The sequence below is a fragment of the Erithacus rubecula genome (assembly GCF_903797595.1).
Source record: "Erithacus rubecula genome assembly, chromosome: 3".
In the NCBI taxonomy this organism is placed as follows: domain Eukaryota; kingdom Metazoa; phylum Chordata; class Aves; order Passeriformes; family Muscicapidae; genus Erithacus; species Erithacus rubecula.
The window spans coordinates 26,204,883-26,227,739 of record NC_136689.1 but is presented as its reverse complement, the minus strand read 5'-3'; the positions used below and the strand labels follow the sequence as shown (position 1 = coordinate 26,227,739).

Here is a 22,857-nt window from a genome sequence, read left to right as displayed (position 1 = left end):
CTCACTGATTCATCCATCACATCTGAGATCTCAGCTGCTTCAGAACCTGGTCCCCTGCCTCAACAGACACAATTTTGCCTTGATCTTCATGATGGGAATTGAGAAGGACATTTTACCCAAGCTACTTTCACTCCTTGTCTGCAACCTGCCTGCTTTTTCTCTGCAATGTCACATAAGACTGCTTTGCTTTGAGGACTTTTCATGACTGTCATCACATCTTAATATTAAGACTTCAGCTGGTAATTAGACTGCAGTGACATGCCTATTGCCAACATGCACTTTTATTGTGCCTCTAAGGCAGCTAGCTCTTCACAAGGGAAATATCCATTAAATGAACACATTCTTCTACTATAAGGCCTCCCTTAAAAATTGTAATTTTGTACTATGACCAGAAAGGCATGGAAAAAGTTAGGCTGTGATACAAGACAACTTGCTGACCAGTACTATTAAATTTTGTGTCATCGTATTCTATTATTTCTCCTTTTGTCTGCTCCTGTTGATTTTTTTGGTCTCAGTTCATTAATCAGAGACCACTTTCTATTATGTGCTAAAACATATTCAAATCCATGAGAACTGGGACCTGTTAGAGAAGTAGTCCAATTCCTGAGGCAGTTTCTGACTTTATTTTGGTTTAACTTTTCACAGTCCAGTGTTATAGAAGACACTTCAAAATTAAATAATCTGATTAACAGTTTTGAAAAATCCTCAGATCTCCAGGTACTCAAACACAGGAAAATTGGTTTAGAGGACTGATTAAATTAGTTCATAGATCTAATAGAGATGATTTCAATTAAATTTGAACTAACTAAATTTAGATGCTTGACATTTTTTTAATGGTTACTTAATACAGTGGAGATTTGCCAAAAGAGGATTTTTAAAAGACAAGAACTTTCATGTTTTCCCATTAGATGAACCTCCACATGTGATTTCACAGAATGTGATGTACAGCTTGCATATGTTGGCACTTTTTAGAACCTGATATGTAGCACAAACTCAGTTTTGAAATAACTGTGTAATTCAAACATCTAAGGACTGATATTCCACAAACCTACATCACGTATGCTAACTAATCCCATTGACTGTATAAGCATTTGCTGAAACTGTCCCTGTGGTATTGAGCCCACTTTACTTCAACCATAAAATCCACAGTGACCTGCTGCAATCACATGGCTGGAAAAATTCCCAGTCCACGCTCAGCTTCTAAGAGAGGGCAGAACATCAGGAGTAGGAGCAACAGAATCTACTTTTAAAATGATCACTGATACCATGTGCAACTAATTCTCTTTCCCTGGGAACAGAACCAGCAATACAGATTAATCTGTAAATCAAGCTAATTGTGAGCAAAACCAGCTACAGCTATACTGACTCCAAAGAAACTGGGCTTTTCCCACAAGATTCTTCATTATTCTCTTCAGGGAATACGTGCTTGCAGATCCTCATGCCTATGAAAACTGAGTTGATGAGGAGAACCAATTACGACTCTCTCACCAAATTCAGAGTTTACGGTCAATACAGATAAAAACCAGATTTTTTTGCTTTGAAAAGTCAACTACAATAGAAAAACTTCACCTAATCTGCAATTTTACAATAATTTTACCTTAAAAACAATTTAATTTTAAAAATCTGGAAGAGTTTATTAATCTCTTGAATGCCTCTTCTTGAACAAAATGCAACTATCAAAAGACTAACTTCAGAAATGCACAGATTGCAATCTTGTCTTTAGAATACCTCATCTGTTAATGACCTAAAACTTTTCTTTTCAAGCTTTATGTAAAAAAAATACTGAAAGCAGTTTTCTTTTAAACCTGAACAATGACAAGTTTAGATAATTTCAGATGTTTACATTTTATTTTACACTATCTCCCAAAGTAATGAGTGTTACAGTTTCAACTGCTGCCCTGATTTCACTGCAAATACTTGACTGCACAAAGACTATAATATGCAGAACTGAGGACATCTCTTTGTATTCAAACAAAAAAGGACTAATAGTTGGGTAGAACCACAGACAGCAGACCTGGAAAAAATCCAATGTGCTTGTACTCTGAGTTTAACCAGCCAAGCACAGGACTGAGAAACAAATGACTCCAAAACACAATATCAACTATATTACTTAATTCTTGGCTTTATAAAATTTATTTTGAACCATATTCACCAAATGGCACAAGGGTAAGAGTCCACACAGTCCCATCCCATAAGAGCTTCCTAATCAGAGTGGTTGCAGTTCATATTAATATCCTTGATCTCTCTGGATCAGTAAAACTTCACCTCTTTTCCAATATGGGAGAATTGACATGATCATTGAAAGATGCCCAGAGTAAGTTCAGCTACTGAAGTTGCTGGTTTTGCTTGGGGCTTTATGAGAAAATACACATTTCACTTGACAAGGATAAAGAAACTTGATGACAATTCAATATGAGCCACTAAATGAAAGATTTTCCCAGTGATTTAGCATCTGAAATTCTGATACAAGCACAACAGAAGACATCATCCCTTTTCTCCTTCCTGCTTTGAAAGAAAGGATCAGAGTGAGCTTCTGTGTTTTGTGCAGAGTTCTCTATGTAATTTATATAAACCCTATGGAAACTAGATCTCAGGAGAAAACTATAGGAAGAAATATAAAAATTAGAGAGGCCAGCTGTACATGGGTAGAATCCTTCTGCTCCTAGAAGTTTTGCCAATGGAATTTAAATTGTGCCATGGTCACTGACTTTTAAAGGTTATGCAATGATTTGCAGAAGTACACTCTGCCAAAAAAAATAATTTAAGAAGATTACAATACTCTAAATTTGGCCAGCTTTACATTGGAAACATCCCACTTGTTTTTTCTTGCCTCTATAAAGGTCTGCAGAACAAAACCAGAGATGCTATCTTGTAACACTCGGAGTCTTATACATAATTTTTCTTATCTGTACCTATACCTCATTAAATGCTTGCTAATACATTACAGAGAAAACCACATAGTAAGTACTTTTCATCTAAGAATATCAAGTGTACACTTGATCCCTTAATTAAGTAATGTGCTGGACTTCTGAGGAGCAGGTCTTCTGTTATAATCCTTGTTTAGTAATCAATCTTTCTCTGCACTAGAGCATAGAGTCATTCAACAGTTCAAACAGAGTTTTTGCATCAGCAAAAGTACTGTTAAACCAGCCAAAGTACTATTTAACTATTTACTGAATGGGTCTCCTCTACTCCAACAAAATTACTTGTAAGGAGATTTTTGTTGTCTAGCACATTACTGTCTTCCTTGAATGAACAGCTCCCTCAGCTGATGAATCTTCATTCACCAGAAAATCTTCTTTTCTCAACCACCATAATTCATTAACTGCCTCTTCTTCCCCCGACCCCATCCCCACCAGCAGTGCCTAGGAGGGATTTCTCCATATCCATCAAAAAAACATTTTTAAGTAAGGTCATATAAACCCTCTCCATGAAGCACCTTTGTCAGTGCCTGCCAGCTGCAGAACACAAGACTCCATAGTCTCTGTCCAACTGGCTAATACACAAATATACACATCCAAGATGCTCCTCCAAAATCTGCTCTCAGCCCTTTATTTTCCCCCTAGACAATTTAACAATCTCTAGTGTAAACATACAAGAAAACCAAACCATCATGGTCTGCAAAGAGCAACTGACCAAGAAACCAAGGAGCATTCAATAAGAGAAGGAAGACAGCCTGCTTGCTAACCAAGCTGTGGTGTTGGACAGCTCTCCAAGCTGGCAGAATTCCTTCCCTAGGATAGCATTTCGCTCAGGACAGATGATGAAATCACTACTCAAAACCCAACTGTCACACTCATCAAAACTAAAGAATAGAATGGCAGACTCAGTAAATGCATTAGAGATGGGGAAGTCACGACATACAAGCAATAGAGCTTAGCAGTGAAGAAGGCTTAATGCTTAGACCTTCATCCCATAAAGATTTCTCAGAGTCAAGAGCACTTTCAGCACAGTCACTACTGACTAAGACAGAGCTTAAATGCTGTGAGTGAAATCCTGTTCCATGGTAGTTTCTTGGGAGTGTCACAATTTCTTCTAAGTCTTGGTTATATTTTCTTGCTGAAGTCTTCAGGCAAATTGTATTTTCAACTTTAAGGGCCAGTGTTGGTTTGCTTTTGACACCTATGTTTCCCACTATCTGCCCTACATTAAACATGATCATTTGGAAATTGACCATGCCAGTGGATTTCAAAGCTCTTACAGAAATACCTGACAGTTACCATGCACAGAAAGTTCAAAAATTCTTGAAAGTTATCGCTTTCAATTGTAGTATCACAAATACATAAACAGGTCTCTTTTATTTAACTTTACTATCATGAGAGCAACATGCCTGCAGCACCTGAGCTATTACTTATCACCACATCAGAACCGCAAGGACAAAAAAAAAGGATTAGTGGAAAAGAGATAGTGGAGCAAAAACAGCACGGAAAGATAACATCAAAATTGTCAAACATTTCTCATTCATTAGTTCAAGTGAGGTTTAATCGTTACAACGATTTTAAAGCTACCTACTTAAAAGTTATTTAGTAATTCCTGAACCACTTCATTAAGCAGTAAGATTTTAGAACCATATACCGTTTAAAAGAATCTTCACTTATGTGTTGGGAGCCTAATCAGAGTGACATACACTACTAACAGACTGCAATCAAAATGACACTGAAAAGACTACTAAAAGTTTATTTTTAATCATTTACTTCAGCAATTAAATTACTTAGGACAAGCTGTGTGATTTTTCAGGACTCTGGAAAGGGCAAACGTCAAGGTGCAGTTCTACGAACACATTCTTCCTTCGCTTGCACCAACAGGACATCTGCAGTGCTTGCTCCTTTCACTGCCCATGAACCAAGCACAGGTGAGCAGCGGTGCCTGCAGAGCCGGCACAGGAACAAGTGTCGCTGGATCTACCTCCAGTTTAAAGAAAATAATGGGATGCAATGACCGAGACGGCTGAACAGCCCAAACCCAGGTAACAGGTACGGCAGACATGTCACTGCTGCCACAGGAAGCATTCGTGGGCTCCGATGATTTCCAGGCACGCTATTTTGAGCGAATGAGAGAAAGCGTTTATCAAGCCAAGCCGCTCCGAAGCTCCGGTGGAATAAGGCGGCAGCGATAGCGCGCCGCGCCAGCCGTGACCGCCGGGGGGTCCCGCTCGGGGAGGGCTCCGGAGCCGCACCGGGCTCGGAGGGCCCGCGGCCGCCAAGGGCAGCGCGACAGCTGCGCGCCCCGGGAGAGGCGCGGCCTTTCCCCGCCCGGCCGGCAGAGCGGGGCCGCCGGAGCCGAGGGATGGGGCAGGTCCTTACCCATCACCCGCCGCTGCCAGCGCCACCAGCCCGCCGGTCCCCTGCGCACCACCGCCGCGGCCATGCTGCGCCCCCGTGCCGAGTGACCTCCGGCCCGCCGCCGCCCGCCGCCGCCGCCCGCGCGCCGCGAGCGGCAGCCGCCGCAGCCAACCACGGGCGGCTCTCGGCGGGGCGCAGCCAATGGGAGCGCGCAGCGTCCTCCCTGCGGGCGGGCGGCCCCGCCCACCGCGCCGTGACGGATGGGGCCGGAGCGCGGGGCGGGGCGGGGGCCGGGCCGGCTCTGGAGCACCTCATTGGGGCGGTGGGACGCTGTACCCGCTGCCCGCGGCTCCCGGGAAGGCGTTTCTTTCCGGCTCTGCTTGCCTGTGCCTGCCCGCTGCCGCTTCGTCTTCCTGCTTTGCTGCTGGGGGAGGAGGCTTGGCTGAGGCAGGAGAGGGACGGAGCGCCGGCGTTTTGGAGGACGCAGCTTGTGTTGCGAGACGGCGCCCTCGGGGCGAGGGAAAAAGCCGCCTTGCACTGTTTAGTCGAGTCAGGTGGCAAGGAGGAGCTGGCGCTTATTGGGGGTTGGAATTAGATGATCTTCAAGGGCCAACGCAAGCCATTCTGTGATTCTGTGACTGGCTTCGTTGCAGTGGGCGTTATCCCGGCTGGGCGCCGAGCGCCCCAAAGCCGCCCCATCACTGCCCCTCCTCACTGGACAGGGGGAGAAAATACACGAGAGGCTCGTGGGTCGAGATAAGGATGAGGAGAGCACTCACCAGTCTTGGGCAAAACAAGCTCAACTTGGGGAAATTAATTTAATTTGTTATCAATGACATTCAAGTAGGATAATGAGAAATAAAAACTAGGTCTTAAAACACTTCGTCCTCACCCCTTACTTCCTCTAGGGCTCAACTTCACTCCCTACTTTTCTTTTTCAGCGACACAATGATTTGGGGAATGGTTCTACAATCAGTTCATCACACACTGTCTCTGCCGTTTCTTCCTCCTCCGGGGGAGAATTCCTCCCACTCTTCCCCTGCTCCAGAGTGGGGTCCCTCCCATGGGAGACACTCCTCCTTGGTCTTCTCCAGTGTGAGTCCTTCCCAGGGCCCGCAGATCTTCACTAATGCTCCAGTGTAGGATCCCACCCATGAGGGGCTGTCCTCAGGAACAGCATGTGGGGTCACAGATCCTGCCAGGCTTCCCGTGGGGGCACGGACTCGTTCGGGCACATCCTGCTCCAGCGTGGGGTCCTCCAGGAGCTGCAGGGGGACAGTGTGTCCCAGCAGGGTCACCATGGGCTGCAGAGGCATCTAGTCACAGAAGCCAGCCCTGCAACCACTGCCAAAATTTTGCCATGCAAGCCCAATACAATCATGCCCAGAGCATATTTCCCAAAGACCTAACACAGAGTTTATCAGCACCAATAATGCTCAGCCACAGCCCAGCATCTGGAGAGCTTCAGGTGGGTGTGTGAGGAAGCACATCCCGCTCTGAGGGAGGTCAGGATGGAGACAGGCAAGAGCTGCCTTCTCTGAGCAAAGCTTCAGCTCCATTCTGCAACTGCCACATCCATCTCTTTGGAAGAAAATAGTAAATTTCTTTTCCTGACAGAAAAACTTGCCTTGCTTTGTTGTGCCAGGGTGCTGGGTACTCCCTCAGTCATTAGGTTACTCTTGTTAGGTCAGAGCTTTTTTTGGAGCTGTTATGTAGTATCATTTACAGACTTCTGGGAGTGTAGTCATGAGGCACAGATCTCGGGTCTCACCACAACGTGCCTTCACTCAATTATATGTTAGCACAGGAAGAATGGACTAAACATACATGAGCTTGGCTCTCTTATCAGTACCATAATACATACTTTTATACAAAGCACTACAGTTAAATATAGTTAAATCAATCTAGCTCAACATGCAGGAATTTTGTGGGCAGTGAAGGCGGCTGTGGTCATACAGTATCTTTACTGTGACATGTGAGAGTGCTACCACTCAGTAGGCTGATCTCATACCTTCACCCAATTGCTTCACTCTCTCACTGCCTCTCAGCTGAGCATTGAGACAGAATATGATGTGAGAAAAAAAGAAAAATCTCTGTAATTGAAGCAATGGAAAGAGACACAAGCACAGAAACTCTTCCACTTGCTAACACTTTGCAAAACATTGGTAGCTCCATAAACTCTAATATACCAATATTTGTATGCTCACTCATCTCTATCCCTGGGCCGTTTGAAGACTGTCAAGTGGATAAAACTACTCAGCTATGTTTACCCTTCTCCTCAGTGAGGAAGAGTGCCATCTTGTACTTGTTTGTTTTTTGGGTTTTTTTTGTGATGAGAAGAAATGTGACTCCTCATTGAGCAGCTATACTGGCAGAAATTTGTACCGAGGTATGGTTCAAATAAGATTTTTGGAAGTTTTTGAAACATGATTTTTACATGTAATCACACAGTACTTAGAAAACATGATTGTTTTTTGCATTCCAACCTGCTTCTTCGCCATCTTATGTTTTCAGAGTCATTGATCCTTTCCAATTTGGTCTACACTCCTATGAAGTCTGAAATGACTTAGAGAAGTGATTTTTTTGAGGGACAGGATGGGAGCTAAATGTAGAGGAATGCCTGAAGAGTCTAATGCTGTACTCATTGTGGTCCTTGAATTCTGTTTTTTAACTCCCATTACAAGGTGCAGCTTTACCTCTATTACATTTTTCTCTACACCTTTCTTATGTCTAAGGTGGTTTTATTTGTGTAAGCAACGCATTCTTTGTTTAAAAGGTATATCAGGAGAACAAACTTAGTACCAACATAATAAAAATGCACTATAATTTCTTCCAAAAAAAGTATGATAAAGTGGGAAAAGGTAGTCTTATTCATAAAAATGTAGTAAGGTTAGCCTTATACACAACACACTTTTGTATAAAGGCTTGTTACAGACACAACCACTGTCATACTATAGTATTACACTGTTTTTGTACAAAATGTATACTTGTAGACCAGATAAAATTCCTTGGGATTAGATTAAATGGAATATCTGCTTACATTATGAACACTGATAGAACTGATATCAGTAGTTCAGTACCACTAAGGTAACCAGTATGAGAAGGAAGCACTTGTGGGACTAGACAGTGCAGGACTATCATACTGCAGAGCATTTTCAGAAGGAAGAAAATGAAATATATAGAGTTTTTGTGGGGTTTTTTTTCCTCCAAAATGCCCTCTAGAGATGTATAGTGCAGTTAGTTCCTTCTGTTAAACGTAACTTTGCCTTCATAGAAGTTTATCTCACTAAGTCTTGCTAGTTAATTTTGGTCTGTGTGTTTATTTCTTTGCCTACCTAATTATATTTTTGCCATGCAAAATGAAGGAAAAAAGCTTTGTTAACTTAAAAACATATTTGGTTCAAGTAAATGGCCATGAAAGCTTTTACTTACATGAAAACCCAGGACATAAATGTTGATTATTTTGCAAACAAAACAGCATTGTCTTCTTACTCATGACTAGTTGTGAGTTTCATAAAGATTTGTATGTCACGACTTCTGAAATTAACTATTTAAAATGCAAATGAACTGTTATTTGTATAGCCTAGTTCTACAAATTTTTATTTTTTACCTTATGTTAAGAATTGAGATATATACCACATTTGAGTGCATACAACTTCTACTTTTTAAACTAAAATATTTTCAGGTAATGTGAATCAAGTATAAAATTGCCTATAAAAATAATTCACTGGATATTTTTATCTTTAACTGCCTGAAAAGCTTACCAGAAATCAGTGATTACTCTACAAACATGCCACAAAGGTGAACTCGTTAAAGAGTGTGCCTTTGCCAGTGGTATAAAGATTGCCAATGTTTAATTGGCTTTAAAGTTTTGTTTCATCAATGGTGTATTGTATCTTAAAGCAGTAATGCCAACCTTATGACTAAGGCATGAAATGGGACCTCAAAATACCATACTGATTATGATTGGAAGTATTTTCTGAAGGAAAACTTCCTAGCTTACTTGTTGCTCTAGCAGAAGTAGAGTTTGGTTTGTCCAACACATAAAAAAGAACAGAATAAAAATTGTATATGACAAAGACAAATAGCAAATATGTAACTGGTATATGTCTATTTTCATTGACAGATCTTATGGTGCTTTATAAAATCAGTACAGATATTATTTTGAGAACTGATTTTTTAGCTGCCAAACCCCTCTAAGTCATTGTTGCTACTCAGACCTAGCTATACCTGCAGATCCTCCCACTCAACCCAGCCAGTTCAGGCTTTTGACAGCTTCCTCACTGGACCTGTGAAATGAGCAGGATTTTTAAAAAACCCTGTTGTTTATCCCCCTCCTTGCATTACAGTTTATGGCCCTCTCAGGTGTGCAGGTAGAAGTGTTGTTAACCTACAGCCTTTCAGTTGTGTGTTTTACTGTCTGCTGAACAAATGCTTGCAGTGGCACACTCAGTCCTCACCCTGGATGGGCTGAATGGGCCAGGCTTAAACCAGTTCCTAAACTACTGGGTTTTGGCAGTGTAAAACCAAGTTGTTACTCATGGGAAGACTAATGAGGTGGCATAGTAAATCTAGATATTTGTGCTTAAGTGACTGAGATTAATTTTCTTTCCCTATATGAAGTATGTATATACCTTAGGTGTACATCATGATTCGTGGTATTGGAACATGGATATTAAAATACGAGAACTTGCCAGAGCATTTGTGATACAGAAAGCAGTTGCTGTTCTACATAAATAGGTGAGAAGTTTTCTAAGTGTTGGTACATGGTGCCCACTAAGTTACAGGATGTGTAAAGAAGTGTAATCAAACATGTAAATCAATAGAAAAAAATGTAAAGAAGGCTACTCCTTTCATTCTTAGTGTTGAAAGTGTGACCATCTTATTTTTCTTTAAAGGGCTCAATATAAAAGAACAAAACAAAGAATTTTTTAAAAAAACCCACAACCCTAAGAACACAGACTATTTAGAGGATTTTTTGTGAGTTTTCATTTTCTTACACTTAAGAAGTTTTTTCTCCCTTAATAATAAAGTATAATAATAAGGAACCTCTGAAAGCAAATGAAAATATACACACTGTGCCCAAATATGCTATGGGTATCTAGATTCACTTCAGAGCCTGCCCCTGGCTAACTCCATTGACATGAAATGATTAAATTTTCCTCAAAGGTTTGTTCTTTTTTGTTTGTTTGTTTGTTTTTGGTTTTTTGTTTAGCTTTGTTTTGCTTTTGTTTAAGATGTTTTTTGTGGGGGAGTTTGGTTTGGGGTTTTTTTTGTTTTCCATTGTTTTTGGGAGAAATCCTTCTGAGAACGTTAAGTTTTATAGTCTGGGCTGATAACAAAATTTCCACTGAATTTAGCAAGAGCTACAAGCAGAGTTGCTTGCAAAATGGGACCCTCATTGCAGAGTGATATTTAAATCCAGTGTTGACACTACTTAGAGCAGCCAAAAGAAACTAAAGTGGATGCAACAGTACATTTGAAACTTGAATAAAAATTAATTGTTAGCCAAAGCTACCGTGTTCCATTCCTCCTTCTAACCTTTCATCTTGTATTTGTTGCATTTATTTGTCTGCATCAGAGAGCTGTTATAATATTTGAAAATGCAATCAAAGCACATTTTAGCTGCTCAGGAAGGCCTGAGATGCAAACAGCTGGAGCTGGGAAAGCATTCCAGAAAAATATCCCAAAGTGTTTACTCTCTGACTGGTCATTTCTGGAGACAGCCTACTAGGCTAGAGGGACCTTGGGTCCAACATAACATAAAATAACAAAACATTCTTCACATTTGTAAACATTTGAGTTGGGATTCTCAGGGTAACATTCATTTCTTAGCTGTGCACATTTTGCTAGATAACGAACAGGAATGCGTAACCAGCAATGCAAGTGGTTATTTTTGCCTACAGAAAAAGAGCTCTTGTGTAACTGGACCTGCTTTATTTCTTGCTGAATCATACAATATATCCTGCAGTAGTATGGATTTTAGTAATCAACCTTGAGCTAAATATGACAAAGTTTGGAATATTGCATATACCCAAGGGGACATAAATTCCAGGCTTCTGTGGGAGTGCAATTCCCTAGAGGAACATAGAAACTTTGTTTTGGTATAAAGATGTAGTGTCTGTTTTGTCAGAAGCATTGGTACTGTAGCTTGGTAAGCAGTTGCATCTCATGGGACATCAGGTGAATATTAGGATGGGCAGGCTAGCACAGGGTAGCAATGCATACTTATTTGTACTAATTGATACCAAAATCAGTTAAGCACAAAAGTTTTTGTCCTCTTTTTAGCTCTGATAAATCCCATTAGGATGTCTAGGCTAGACTGTGCTGACTGAGTTTCCTGCAGAGCTGACTGAAAAGATTCAAGTACCTATTTCCTAGAAGAATTCAATTGTCCCATTCAAATTCCCACACAAGAAGGATTCAATAGAGATACTTTATCCAGATGAATTTCATGGAACATACTGTGAATTTTCCAAAGTCCCTGAAAAGATTTCACTCCTAGAACCAGTCTTCAGCATTTTGCTAAATGGAATGTGTTGCAGTCCTGGTTATGAGGAACTTCAAATGCTACTGTCTTTTACAAACAAGTAGGATGTTTTATGTGGGTGACTGCATATATGTTGTACCATGAATAGACACAAGAAACTGACAGGAGAACTGACACAAAAATTTAAAGTGTAAATTACCAGTAGAGCATCCCATAGCAATTTCAGATTAATTTAATTTTTATGTTTTAACTGAAAGATATGTTTAGCTTTTCTAATGGGTTTAGAATCTAGCAGATTCTAAAAATGCAAAGAGGATTATGACTTTGGTTCAGATTTAAATGGTCAGATTCTGTAGAAGCAGCTGAAGAAGGAAACAAAATCCAAAAGAAGCATTGCTACTTATGATAAATATTTGGTATCAATCATGGTGATTTTATTTTTACTTTTACCTACAATGCACAGAACATACTGATGTGTGTGGGAACTGAACAAAACAGTCACTCAATGCCCTTCTGCCAGTTATTGGGTGCTGATGTAGCAAAATAAAGTGAACATAGTAGGTCAACTGGGAAAAGCAAGGTGGAAAAGCTACATGGTACCTTGATCTCAGACCTAAGGAGTCCAAGTAAGGATTAAGTAATTGTTTCCCAGGAAAAGAAGCATGCATATAAAACACAGAAAAAGTAGGTTTTTTCCAACCAGCATATGTGTATCAGGATAAAAACAACAACCTCACATTAATCTGATAAAATCCTGAACTAACCTCCTTATGAAAAGAAAGAGGAAACCTGGCACTGACTCAGTCTTTGGGTTTTCCTGTACCAAAGTGCAAACCACATTGAAAGATTGTCTTTATATGGCATGGTCCTGAGCAAAGTCTCAACTTCCCCCAGTGCGAGGTAATTCTGCTCCTATCAACATTCTTAAGAGTTTGATTTTTATGAAGCAGCATAAGGCCCCTGAATGAGCAAGGTGCATTCCTTACCACTGGCTTGCTAAAAAAATAGTACACAGGAGCATAACTCACTGCAGATCAAGAGAGCAATTAATTAACTTTTTGATAAAGTGGCACTGCTACTAAAGTAATATAAATCAACATAAAAGAACCAACTTATTTTCTATACTTCAGCCCCACTGAAAATTTAATATTAATTCACTCTATGCAACATTTAAGAGTTTTAAGTACAAATCACTGCTTTAAGTCTAGCACCATAATTTCACCTCAGACAATGCATACGTATGGAACAGTTTGTTTATTATTAATTTTGGTTCAAATTTCTGTTATATATTAATGCATTTCTCCACTGAATTTTAAAATAATGTGATTTTTGTTGTCTTAAGAGCTACCAGGACTAATAAGAAATAAATTTACTCTGGACACCTTGATTATAACTAAATATAATTGAAAAGCAAATTTGGTCTGTTGTGCCTGCCTTTTGATATCTGATAAGTTCTAGGAAAAGATGCACAAGAAAAAAACATCATAACAAGCTCTCAAAATCCAGTTGTTGATATCTGCATTTCATGTCTGAGTTTTCTGAGTCAGATTTTCTCATTATAATAATTTCTGTAAAATTGACATAGCATGCCTACTCATGTACACAAAGCAATGCTTTGATTTACAAATAAGATGGAATAAAAAATATTTTCCATTACTGATTTGTTTGAAAGAAAAGTACTTTTTGAATGTTTTTTTTCCCTAGTAACACATTAACTTCACTACACATGAAATCAAACTTTGGTTTCTTACTATTAAAAAATGGAAATAAATGTACCATTATCACTAGACAAATATAATCCTATTATCATCTTATTAGATAAACAGTGACAATGTTGTGTTTCTAATAGCCTCTAGAGATACAATAAATCTAGTAGGGGAATGTCAGCTTGGTCCAAGACAGATTAAATGTAGAGAACTGGAGTATAGTTCCCAGTAAACAAACACTTTGAGGTCAGGGGGTCATACTTGCTCAGCTGTTCTTCATAAGCCCTATTGGAAATAACTTTCATGCCATCACTGAATATATTCCATCCTACTTAATAATACTGAAGGCCGAGTACAGTTGTGATAGAAATGATTTCTAAGTGAAATATTGAGTGTGAAATGATCAAAAAGCAATATGCAAATGGAAAATCAGGGTGATGTTAGACATGCAATGGGTGCAATTCATAACATTTTTTTGCTCTTTTGTGGGAGAAAATCCATCCCACATGAAAGCTTGTGCAAATTCTCACTGACAAACCCGTAGATTTGGCCCCAGCAGACCTGTGATTAATGTGACAAAAACTAAGACTAACTGTATTTTAATTTAGAAAACAACTAAGAAGAATATTCAATGAATTCTCCCTTGGCAGTTGACTAATTGCAGCAAAATGGGGAACACAAGTCAACAAAGGTCTGGGAAGGAGAGAGAGAGAGAGAACTACAGAATTAATTTGGTTTTGGCATCTCTTCTATCAGGCAGAAAAATGCCTGGATTCTGGGAATGCTAAAATAAAGACATCAATGATGGGTGAAGGTCTCAAATCTGGGTAGATAACTTAGAGTTTTTCAGACTCACACATCTGTCACCCAGTTTTATGGAAAAGCTGCACTGCTTACAGGCTGTACAAGTAACAGATACTGTTGACAAGTTCAGTCAGGCCTCAGTGGTAGCATCTAAACAGGCAGTTTCATAAAGCCTTGAAAAGTCTCCTTCAGCACAGACACAGTATATTCAAAACATGAGATATGCAGATCAAATGTTGGCCACTGACACATCCTAGCAAAGATAATGGAAATAAACACTGTAAAAACAGATTTTTACCATGGTGTTTGTGTACAAAACATTTATTACAGGCCCAACAGATCTTTTGCCATGTAGGGAACTAAAGCCATATGTCATGGCTGTAGCCTTACCATGATTTCAAAAGAGTTGTTACCCATGTTAATAATGTAAATGTTATTTTAATTGAAAGTTTCCCGTTCCAAGACACAACAACACTTTGGACAGCAAAGCATGCTAACTTGGCTACAATATAATGTAAAATATTTATTAACAAAAGGGAGAGCCATTTAATAAATATGTTTCTTTTTGTAGAAAGTTCTAGAATTGTAAGCTCTACAGAATTCTGCCTTTTAAAAATATTACTTATACAAGGAAATTGATTTGTAAAATAAGAAAATATATGAAAGTTGTGTGATTAGAATATATTTGCATCTCTGAATGGTGCTGATCAAATAACACCAGTAAGGTGATGTCACCTTCTGTATGTAAATTTGCATAGCAAATCCAACATATTCTTTTCCTTACAATGTTAATGGACACAACAGAATAAGAAATCATTGGGGGTGAATTAAAGATGAATTTTCATTTTAGCACTGAGTTTCCCTGTAATTGATTTATATGTAAAGTATGTAGCAACATGGTTATTATTTTTTCATAAAATTTAAGAACTCATGATGTAAGAGTTTCAGAACCCGAGCAGTAGGAGAAGATGAGACTGCATTTTTCTGTACAAATAGCTACACAAGACCTTTAGACCTGTCTCCAAGCTGAATTAAGGGTTTTGGGGAAAGCAGCATGAGTCGATTTATGTGTTGAGACCCAGGCCAGGCACAGACTCTCACAAATATGCTGCATGACCCAACAGACCTTTTCCTTGGTGCCAAGGCAAGGCTGACAAAGAATTCCTGCATCACTCAGGTGGTACCACTCTCAGCAGGGAACTGGAGCTGCACCAAGCACCCAGGTCAAGAGCAGCTGCTCAAGGAACCAAGGAGCAAGAAAAACCAGAATAGTGGTGGAGACACAACAACTCCTCAAGCCAGGCTAGAGGAGCTGGAGACAGCATGAGGACACAGACATATTTAGATGCTGTCAGAAAAACATATACCATGATGAGAAAACAGGGAAGCTGCCAAGCTTCATGCACATGCAGTATACAGACGCTTCTGTGCTCTGTCAGTGGTGGCAGCCCGTGCTGGATGGGGACCCAGAAGGGGATTCAAGAAGCATGCTGTAGGCTGCTGTGGAAAGTGCCTTTCTACTTTCAGTCCCTCAGGGTTAAGTGCTGTGCTCTGAGGTACAAGAACCTTTAAATCGCATTGCTTGTTTGTTTCCTGCCACATGCAGTTTTCCTGCCTCTGAAAACAAAATGTTGGTCATTTGGGAGCTTCCTATTACTTTCAGATAGAAAAGATAAAAGGCTGAGAGAAACAGTAAATCTACTACAGTGTACCAAACAAAGGTATTTACCTGTTCTATATCTGCTAAGATTTCAGTGACACCTACTCAGTGATCATTTACATGCTGTTCTGTGTATGTCAATAAGAGGTATGCTGGAGGGAAAAAACCCCCTTGCAAACATCATAAATAAGAAATGAAACACTCCCCCAGACCCAGGTCTCCAGTGCATATATATTAATTGCACACCAGAGGGTAAAGCCTCAGTATGTGCGAGCATTTAATTCATTATTTGCATTTATTAAAAACATTCCTTTTCACTTCAACAATACAGTAACCCAACAGTGAGGTAACAGCAATTGAAATGCAGTCATTTACAGATGTGTGGTTTCTTGTGCCCATTGTACAGTGCAGGGCTGCCAAGTCTCACACCTTAGAAGTAAGCTCCTGCTCTCTCCTCTGTCACACACATACGTGCACACACATACAAAATTTACATGTCTGCTCTCACCTATACTCTTTTGGGAAAACCCACGTATTTCATCAATCTCACTCTACAGATTTAAAAATCCTGGCAGCTTTTGAATAGCTTTTCTTCATCAGCTGCAATTAAGTGTTGGAAAAGAAATCCAAAATACACAGAAAGAAACTTTCTCCTTAATAGGAAATGTTAGCAATAGTATGGGATTTCTAATATGTTCCAAAGTTTTGCCACAGCATCTTACTGGAAGGCCAAGACTGCATGCCCTGTGATTAGGTTCCCTTAAATGCTGGGCAATTCAGTGTTGTCAGCCACAACATAAAACATTATTTATAACTATTTAACTGTTTTAAGAGTATAGTTAATAGCTTTCTGTAACGTGATCTTAAAGAAGTTGATTAAGTGTGCTTTACAACATGACCAGAAAGAGCTTCTGATTAGTGCATCAATATATATATTTTACATCTCACATGGCCCATACATTTAAAACTTGGAAGTGTTGAAATAGGAGTCAAACCAAAATGAAATCAAATCGTTAGAATTGAAGCATTTCCTTACCACACTTTATCAATGCCATCATGTCCTGCCAATAGATTGAATCTCCAAAACATCAAGCACCTGTCCATGGTAACAAAACCTAGAAATATGTAAATTTTCTGTCACTCATGTAAAGCAAAGATGGCCCTCAGAGGGGAGGAATTCAGGGATGGTTAAAAAACTCATCATGGGTTTGGTTCACATTACAGTAATGTGGAAAGTAAACAAATGAAAGAAAAAAAAATGCTAGGCTCTGAATCTGAATAAAAGTTCACATATATCTAAGGTTAAACAGATGTGACAGGGATCCATTTTTAATTTCAAGGCTCTAAATTACTGAAGAGCTTACTGGTTGAAGAAGATAGGGCAGTTATAAAAACAATGTTTTGCAAACACCCTAGATTCTGTCCCCTGGGATTCTGTAATTGCTTCCCATTTCCTTTGGCAATTCCAGTTAACTGCATGTTTTTATTCCTCATTCATCTCATGCCTGAGGAGGGAGTAGCCTCATGCTGGCAACATCTCAGAATAATTACAAAGCAGGGACATTTTTGCATCCCAAACCAAATTTCAAACTTCTTTGGAATCTAGTAATGTTCAAATCCAGTTACTGAATTCACGCACACTTTTTACTTTATTTAATATTTTTATTGCAACCACAATTGTAATTTCCTATTGTATATTTGTCCTTATATTTATGCACTTCAGAAATAAATACTCTTAAGAAAGGGTTCTGCCAGCTTTTTATTTCAAAGTCAATACCCTGGTGAAATGTATTTGACATGTATTCCTTGGAGATTGTGCATATAGACACAAAAAGAGAGAGAACGGGGATTTTTTTCAGCCTATAGAAGAAAAGGCCTTATCTACAAGCAGCTAAGCAGAGGGTGTAGAAAAGATGGAACAGAATTCTCTTCAGAGGTGCACACTGAAAGAACAAGAGGCCAGAGACAATACATGGGAAGATGGGAAATTCCAAACTGATACAAAGAAAAACATGGAACGTGGGAAATTCCAATTTGATACAAAAAACCCCCTTTTTTACAAGGAGTGTTTTCAGTCAGAGAAAATGTCTCCATTGAGATTTGAAATGTGACCAGGCAACACCTTCCTCTGGACATCCCTTCCAACAAACATGTGTTTGATGATACACACACACACACACACACACACACATATCTGTATTATCATTAAAAGGGTACTTGGCATTCATAGTTTCTTTTTCTTTAAAATATGCACAAATACTGGCTAAACATTGATATTATGTGTTTCTTGAGGTCTTGGTACACATGAAAACCATACCATTTGTGGTAAAATACTGGCTTGAACAAAACCAGTTTCCTGTTACTGAAACCAGTGGTGTTGGAAAGCTGAAAATCAAGCCAGAAGGAGATGGGATTATTGTCACCTTAACTGTAATAAGCTTTTCTAATTAGTGTGTTGGTGTAAGAGAATTTCACAAGAGTCAAATTTTTCTTGATTCAGATCATTGTTACAAGGATATTGATTGTTGATTCTGGGATCACTGTGCACCACTTGGCCGTTTTGGTCAAGGCAATAATAAAACTAGAAAAGGCTCTGCACCATCTTTCTGTAAAATATCTATAAATTCAAGAGGGATAAGATTGACATCTAAACCTAGCATGCAAAAGCATACATGAAACACATTAAACCACACATTTATTTTAGTCAGAAATAGTTTTATATAATGCATGTATTATAACCACTACATATATGTGGTTAAGATAGTGAGTTTAGAAGTATAAAAATACATTTTCCCTAAAATCATGGATATAAGTACAAAAAAAAAGACAAGACCATTCTTGATTTATTTGTTGTATTATTTACACTGTTCACGTGAATGCCAGCATGTTTTTTTAATCTACATATTTCCATATGCATTAAACAATGGCAATAATAACTGAATACAGAATTATGAGTGAATATTTATTTTATTTATTAACTGAATGAACACTTATTAAGTGAACATGGAAAGATCTCAAGTTTCTTAAAAAACTTGGAACTGGGGTGAAGTATATTTTTTAAAATTAGGAAACAGAGGTGGGTTGTTTGTTTGTTTTTCCAGGCATTCACTTGTAAAAAAAATTGTTAGCTGCAAAAGAAAATCTTTATTTCATATTTCCCATTATACTCCCATAAACCTGCATTACAATATGAAAGAAAAACTACTTAGTCTGACTAATGCTGATATTCCCCAGCTGGTGACTGTAAACCTCGAGTTCTTCCTAAGTTCCAGCCCACATGAGAATAGTGTCTTGTGACTCTTAGGCAGCCCTTTTATCACATCATACAGAACAGAGAGCAGCAAGGAGAAGAAATGCAGGGCTGAGATAAGAAGAAATAGCTCTTCCTGCCTCTTTACAAACATTTATTGCTGGACAAGATACTGGTTTCATTCTCCACTACGAAAGTCTGTCTGGTCTTACAGGTGAGATTGCTCTACATACACTTCTTGTGTCTTCTAAAATGATCAGTTAGTACTATGCAGGGAATTTATTGCTTTCCAGGGAAACGTGGTAAGCATATATAGATGATATAAGAGATTATTCATTGCGGCTACCAATCAAAGGATAATTTAGTAATCTGTGACACACCTTAAGACATATAACTGTTTTCAGAAGCAAAAAGTGCAAATGCAATGAATAACCATATATTAAAGATAGTTTCTATTCTCCAATTTAGTTTCATTTCTGTTATGATTGACCATGAAAAAACAGGTGAATTGGTAAGAAACCTAACTCAATAATTCGAATGATTAATCATTTATAATAACACTGTATCTCTCCACATAACGTGTTTAAAACACACACGAAAACACGTAAGAAATGGTAGGAGAAAAAAATTTAAGATGATCTTGACGACAGTTTGTGGTGGCCACCAACACTGGGTGCATTGGGACAAATGCTGCGTGTCAGTGACGGGAACTCAGCACCGTGACTCTGGTCAGTGCTCTATGAGCTGCTCTTGGATGAAAATCGAGTGGAGTCTGTGAAACAGTTGTGAGCATAGCCAGAAAAACCTTAATGCCCAAACCATTTAAATCTAGACTGCTTTAAAATTATCAGACTCGATATAAGGTATTAACGACGTATAAACTTGTGGCAACTAAAGTGATTAAGGTGGTGGAGTCCCCAGCCTCTAGCGGCGTTCAAGAAACGACGTGGCATTTAGTGCCACGGTCTAGGTGACAAGGTTGTGGTTGGTCAAGGGTTGGACTCCAAGGTGCTTTCCAGCCTCAGTGATTCCGTGCTCTCTGAGCCGGGGCTGCGGGAGATGTGCCGCCCTTCCATGGCGATCCGCCAAGGGGCCCGCAGCGCCCCGGGGAAGCGCTTACCGTCGCTCTTATCTCAGCCCCGCGTTGCCCTGGGAAGACCTGCAGAGGCTGGCAGATTAACGGTGACGGCACGCCCGTGGCTTGACGTGGGACGGAAGAGGAGATGATTAATTGGGGTGAGAGGGTGCGACAGAGCTGATGTTGTAATCACGGCCAGGACCGGAGCGCCGTACGGAGGTAACAGCACCCTCCAGTCGGGCACGCATCGCGTACAGAGCCGTGCCCGCACCCACGGGCGCCACCGAGCCGCGTGCCGGCGCTGCGGGAGGCGCAGACCGCCGGGCGCCTCTCCGCTCCCCAGCGGGTCCGAGTCGGGCCCGCCCCGTGCGGGCAGCGCCGCGCTGGAAGTGACGCGGGCGGACGGGCGGAGCTGCGCGGCGCTGCTGGCGGAGGCCCCATGTTGATGTCCCCGGCGCCCTCCGCGTCTGCCTAGGTAAGAGCTGCCCGCGGACGGCTGGGGGGCCGGGCAGGGTGACACGCTCCTTCCCGCCGGCGTCCGGCCGCTGCTGGGCCGGGCCGGGCCGGCCGGGCCGTGCGGCCGCGGTTCTGCGCCACCGGCCCCGCCGCTGTCCGGGCCGGCCGTGGTCGGCAGGGGAGCGGCGGGGCCGGGCTGCGGGGCCGGGCTGCGGGGCCGGGCTGCGGGGCCGGCGGGGCTCCTCTGCCCGGGGAGCAAGGCCAAGGCCAAGGTGACCGCGGGACGGTGGCGGGGAAGGGGCGGGAGGCGGCGCAGCGGGGCCGGGGGCGTCGGGGCCCGGGACCGCCGCTGGAGGACTCCAGGAGGAGCCGTGCGGTGGTGCGGCTCGTCCTGCTTTTGTTTTGAATGCCCGACGAGCTTTTCCTCCTTTCCGCCGTCCTTTGCGCTGCGCAAAGCCAAACGCGTCGTTCTAGCCTTGCCGTGGGAAGCGCTTGTCATGTCAGGAATGAAGGCTGTGCGTAGCTCTTCCTCCTCCTCTCCCCTTTCCTTGCCGGTAGCTGTGAGTTAAACAAGTACCCAGCATCCCCATAACTATCCTTGAACTGTAAGTAGATCTGAGCATCACCTAAGCTCCGGGGATTTTCCTGCTAGGCAACAGTAATCCCAGATGATTGTGCTGGTCTGCACAAGTTAGATTTGTGAGCAGTTCTGCTTTGGGGTTGGAAACCGGTTTACCTTTACTGGTTCCATTAGGGCTAGTACTCAGCTGACAGCTGGCAGCTGACAGCCAGTGTGCAGAAATGGATTTTTTTTCCTTTTCGTTGGTGCTGGTGCTTTTTTCTTCTTCTTTTTTTTTTTTTTTTTTTTTTTTTTTTTTTTTTTTTTTTTTTCCTTTTTCTTACTCTGATTTACTAAAAATGAATTAGTTTGTTGCAATTGAAAATAGTTAAGATTTTTCTTTTAGAACTATAATGCTGATGTGTACCATTTATAGTTCAAAGTGAAATTGAGAGATGCCTTGAATGTAATCCTCTGTTTTGAGATGTGTGGGAGTTTTCAGGATTTTACTGTGCTGTAACATTTCCTATTCTGGATTCTGAAACTACTTAACTGATAGGATGTGTTGTGTATCCTGTTTTCTCTAGAAAACTATGTTTTGATCTTTACTCAGTTTCTTACTTGTGGAAGTTCTTTTTTTTCCTATCTTAACATTCACAAGCTTGGTGTTTTTGCCTTGGCTAGTATAAGACTGTTTTTGGTTTAGCATCTAATACATTGAAATAATGTGGCTGCCCGCCCTTATGTACTTCATAAGTATTACCCTAAATTGAGCAGTAATAAGCTTAAAATATTGAAGGCTTAAAACTAAAATATTTACCTTTTCCTTGTTTTGGATGATGGATGCCTATTTGCTTCAGAGTGCATTTTGTTTCAGAAAGCACAAGGTCTTCGCTACTTTTTTTTTATCTGATTAAATGTTAAAAGGCTATAGGAGGTACACTAACAGCTTTTTATATTTGAACTACTTGAGGCTTGCAATGGCCTGTCTCCTTTTGATTTTGGTTTTCACATGTATCTTCAATGAAAGCAATATATTACATCACACACTTGGCAGTTACCTCTTTCAAGGTGTGAATGTGCTTGGTTGGTATAACATTACTTTCAACAGCAGTTGCAAGAACAGGATAGCTCATCTTTCCAGAAATGTCAGATACATAAGGCCCTAATGCTCCTAATATCAAATGTTTTGACAAAATTGTGATTATACAATGGAATCAGACACGTGAAACTTCTCAGCTGCATGTGTTCTATTTTTGGCAGATACTGCCGAATCTGAGGAAGGGATGTTCTTGTTCTTGTTTGTGGAGTGTCTTGTGTTGCTGTAGTTAGTAGCACTGCATATCCTGAACAAGGTGGTGAATGGAAAGCATTAATTACATGATTAAATTTAATTTTAAAGAATTAAAAGCTTTTGCAGTCCAACTGATTAGCGTTAATCCTTCCAACTGCATGCATACCTCAATGTTCCTGCTATCAATGCAGACCATTGTTTATGGTAATGAAGCTAAACACGAAGTATGTGTTACAGTGAGAATAGTTAAAGATGCCCACAGACTGCTAAATGGGGGC

The 22,857-nt window shown here is 40.5% G+C and overlaps 2 protein-coding genes across 10 annotated transcripts in view; one reads left to right on the top strand and one right to left on the bottom strand.

Annotated features, from left to right (window-relative positions):
* The window catches only part of HIBADH (3-hydroxyisobutyrate dehydrogenase), an 82,190-nt gene extending 76,729 nt beyond the window's left edge, over positions 1-5,461 (bottom strand). Inside the window, exon 1 of the mRNA XM_079300041.1 lies at positions 5,304-5,461. Coding sequence (XP_079156167.1) covers positions 5,304-5,367 — 64 coding nt within the window. The 5' untranslated portion in view covers positions 5,368-5,461. The remainder of the gene's footprint in view (positions 1-5,303) is intronic.
* Positions 5,462-19,257: 13,796 nt separating this feature from the next.
* Positions 19,258-22,857, top strand: part of TAX1BP1 (Tax1 binding protein 1) — a 55,776-nt gene continuing 52,176 nt past the window's right edge. For 4 of the 9 annotated variants that reach the window (XM_079302735.1, XM_079302730.1, XM_079302732.1 and 1 more), the window contains exon 1: positions 20,525-20,745. The gene's annotated coding sequence lies outside the window, so the exon portion shown is untranslated. Of the gene's footprint in view, positions 19,407-20,462; positions 20,746-22,857 lie in introns of those variants that run through there. The other 5 variants (XM_079302731.1, XM_079302734.1, XM_079302728.1 and 2 more) reach the window with 5 other exon arrangements.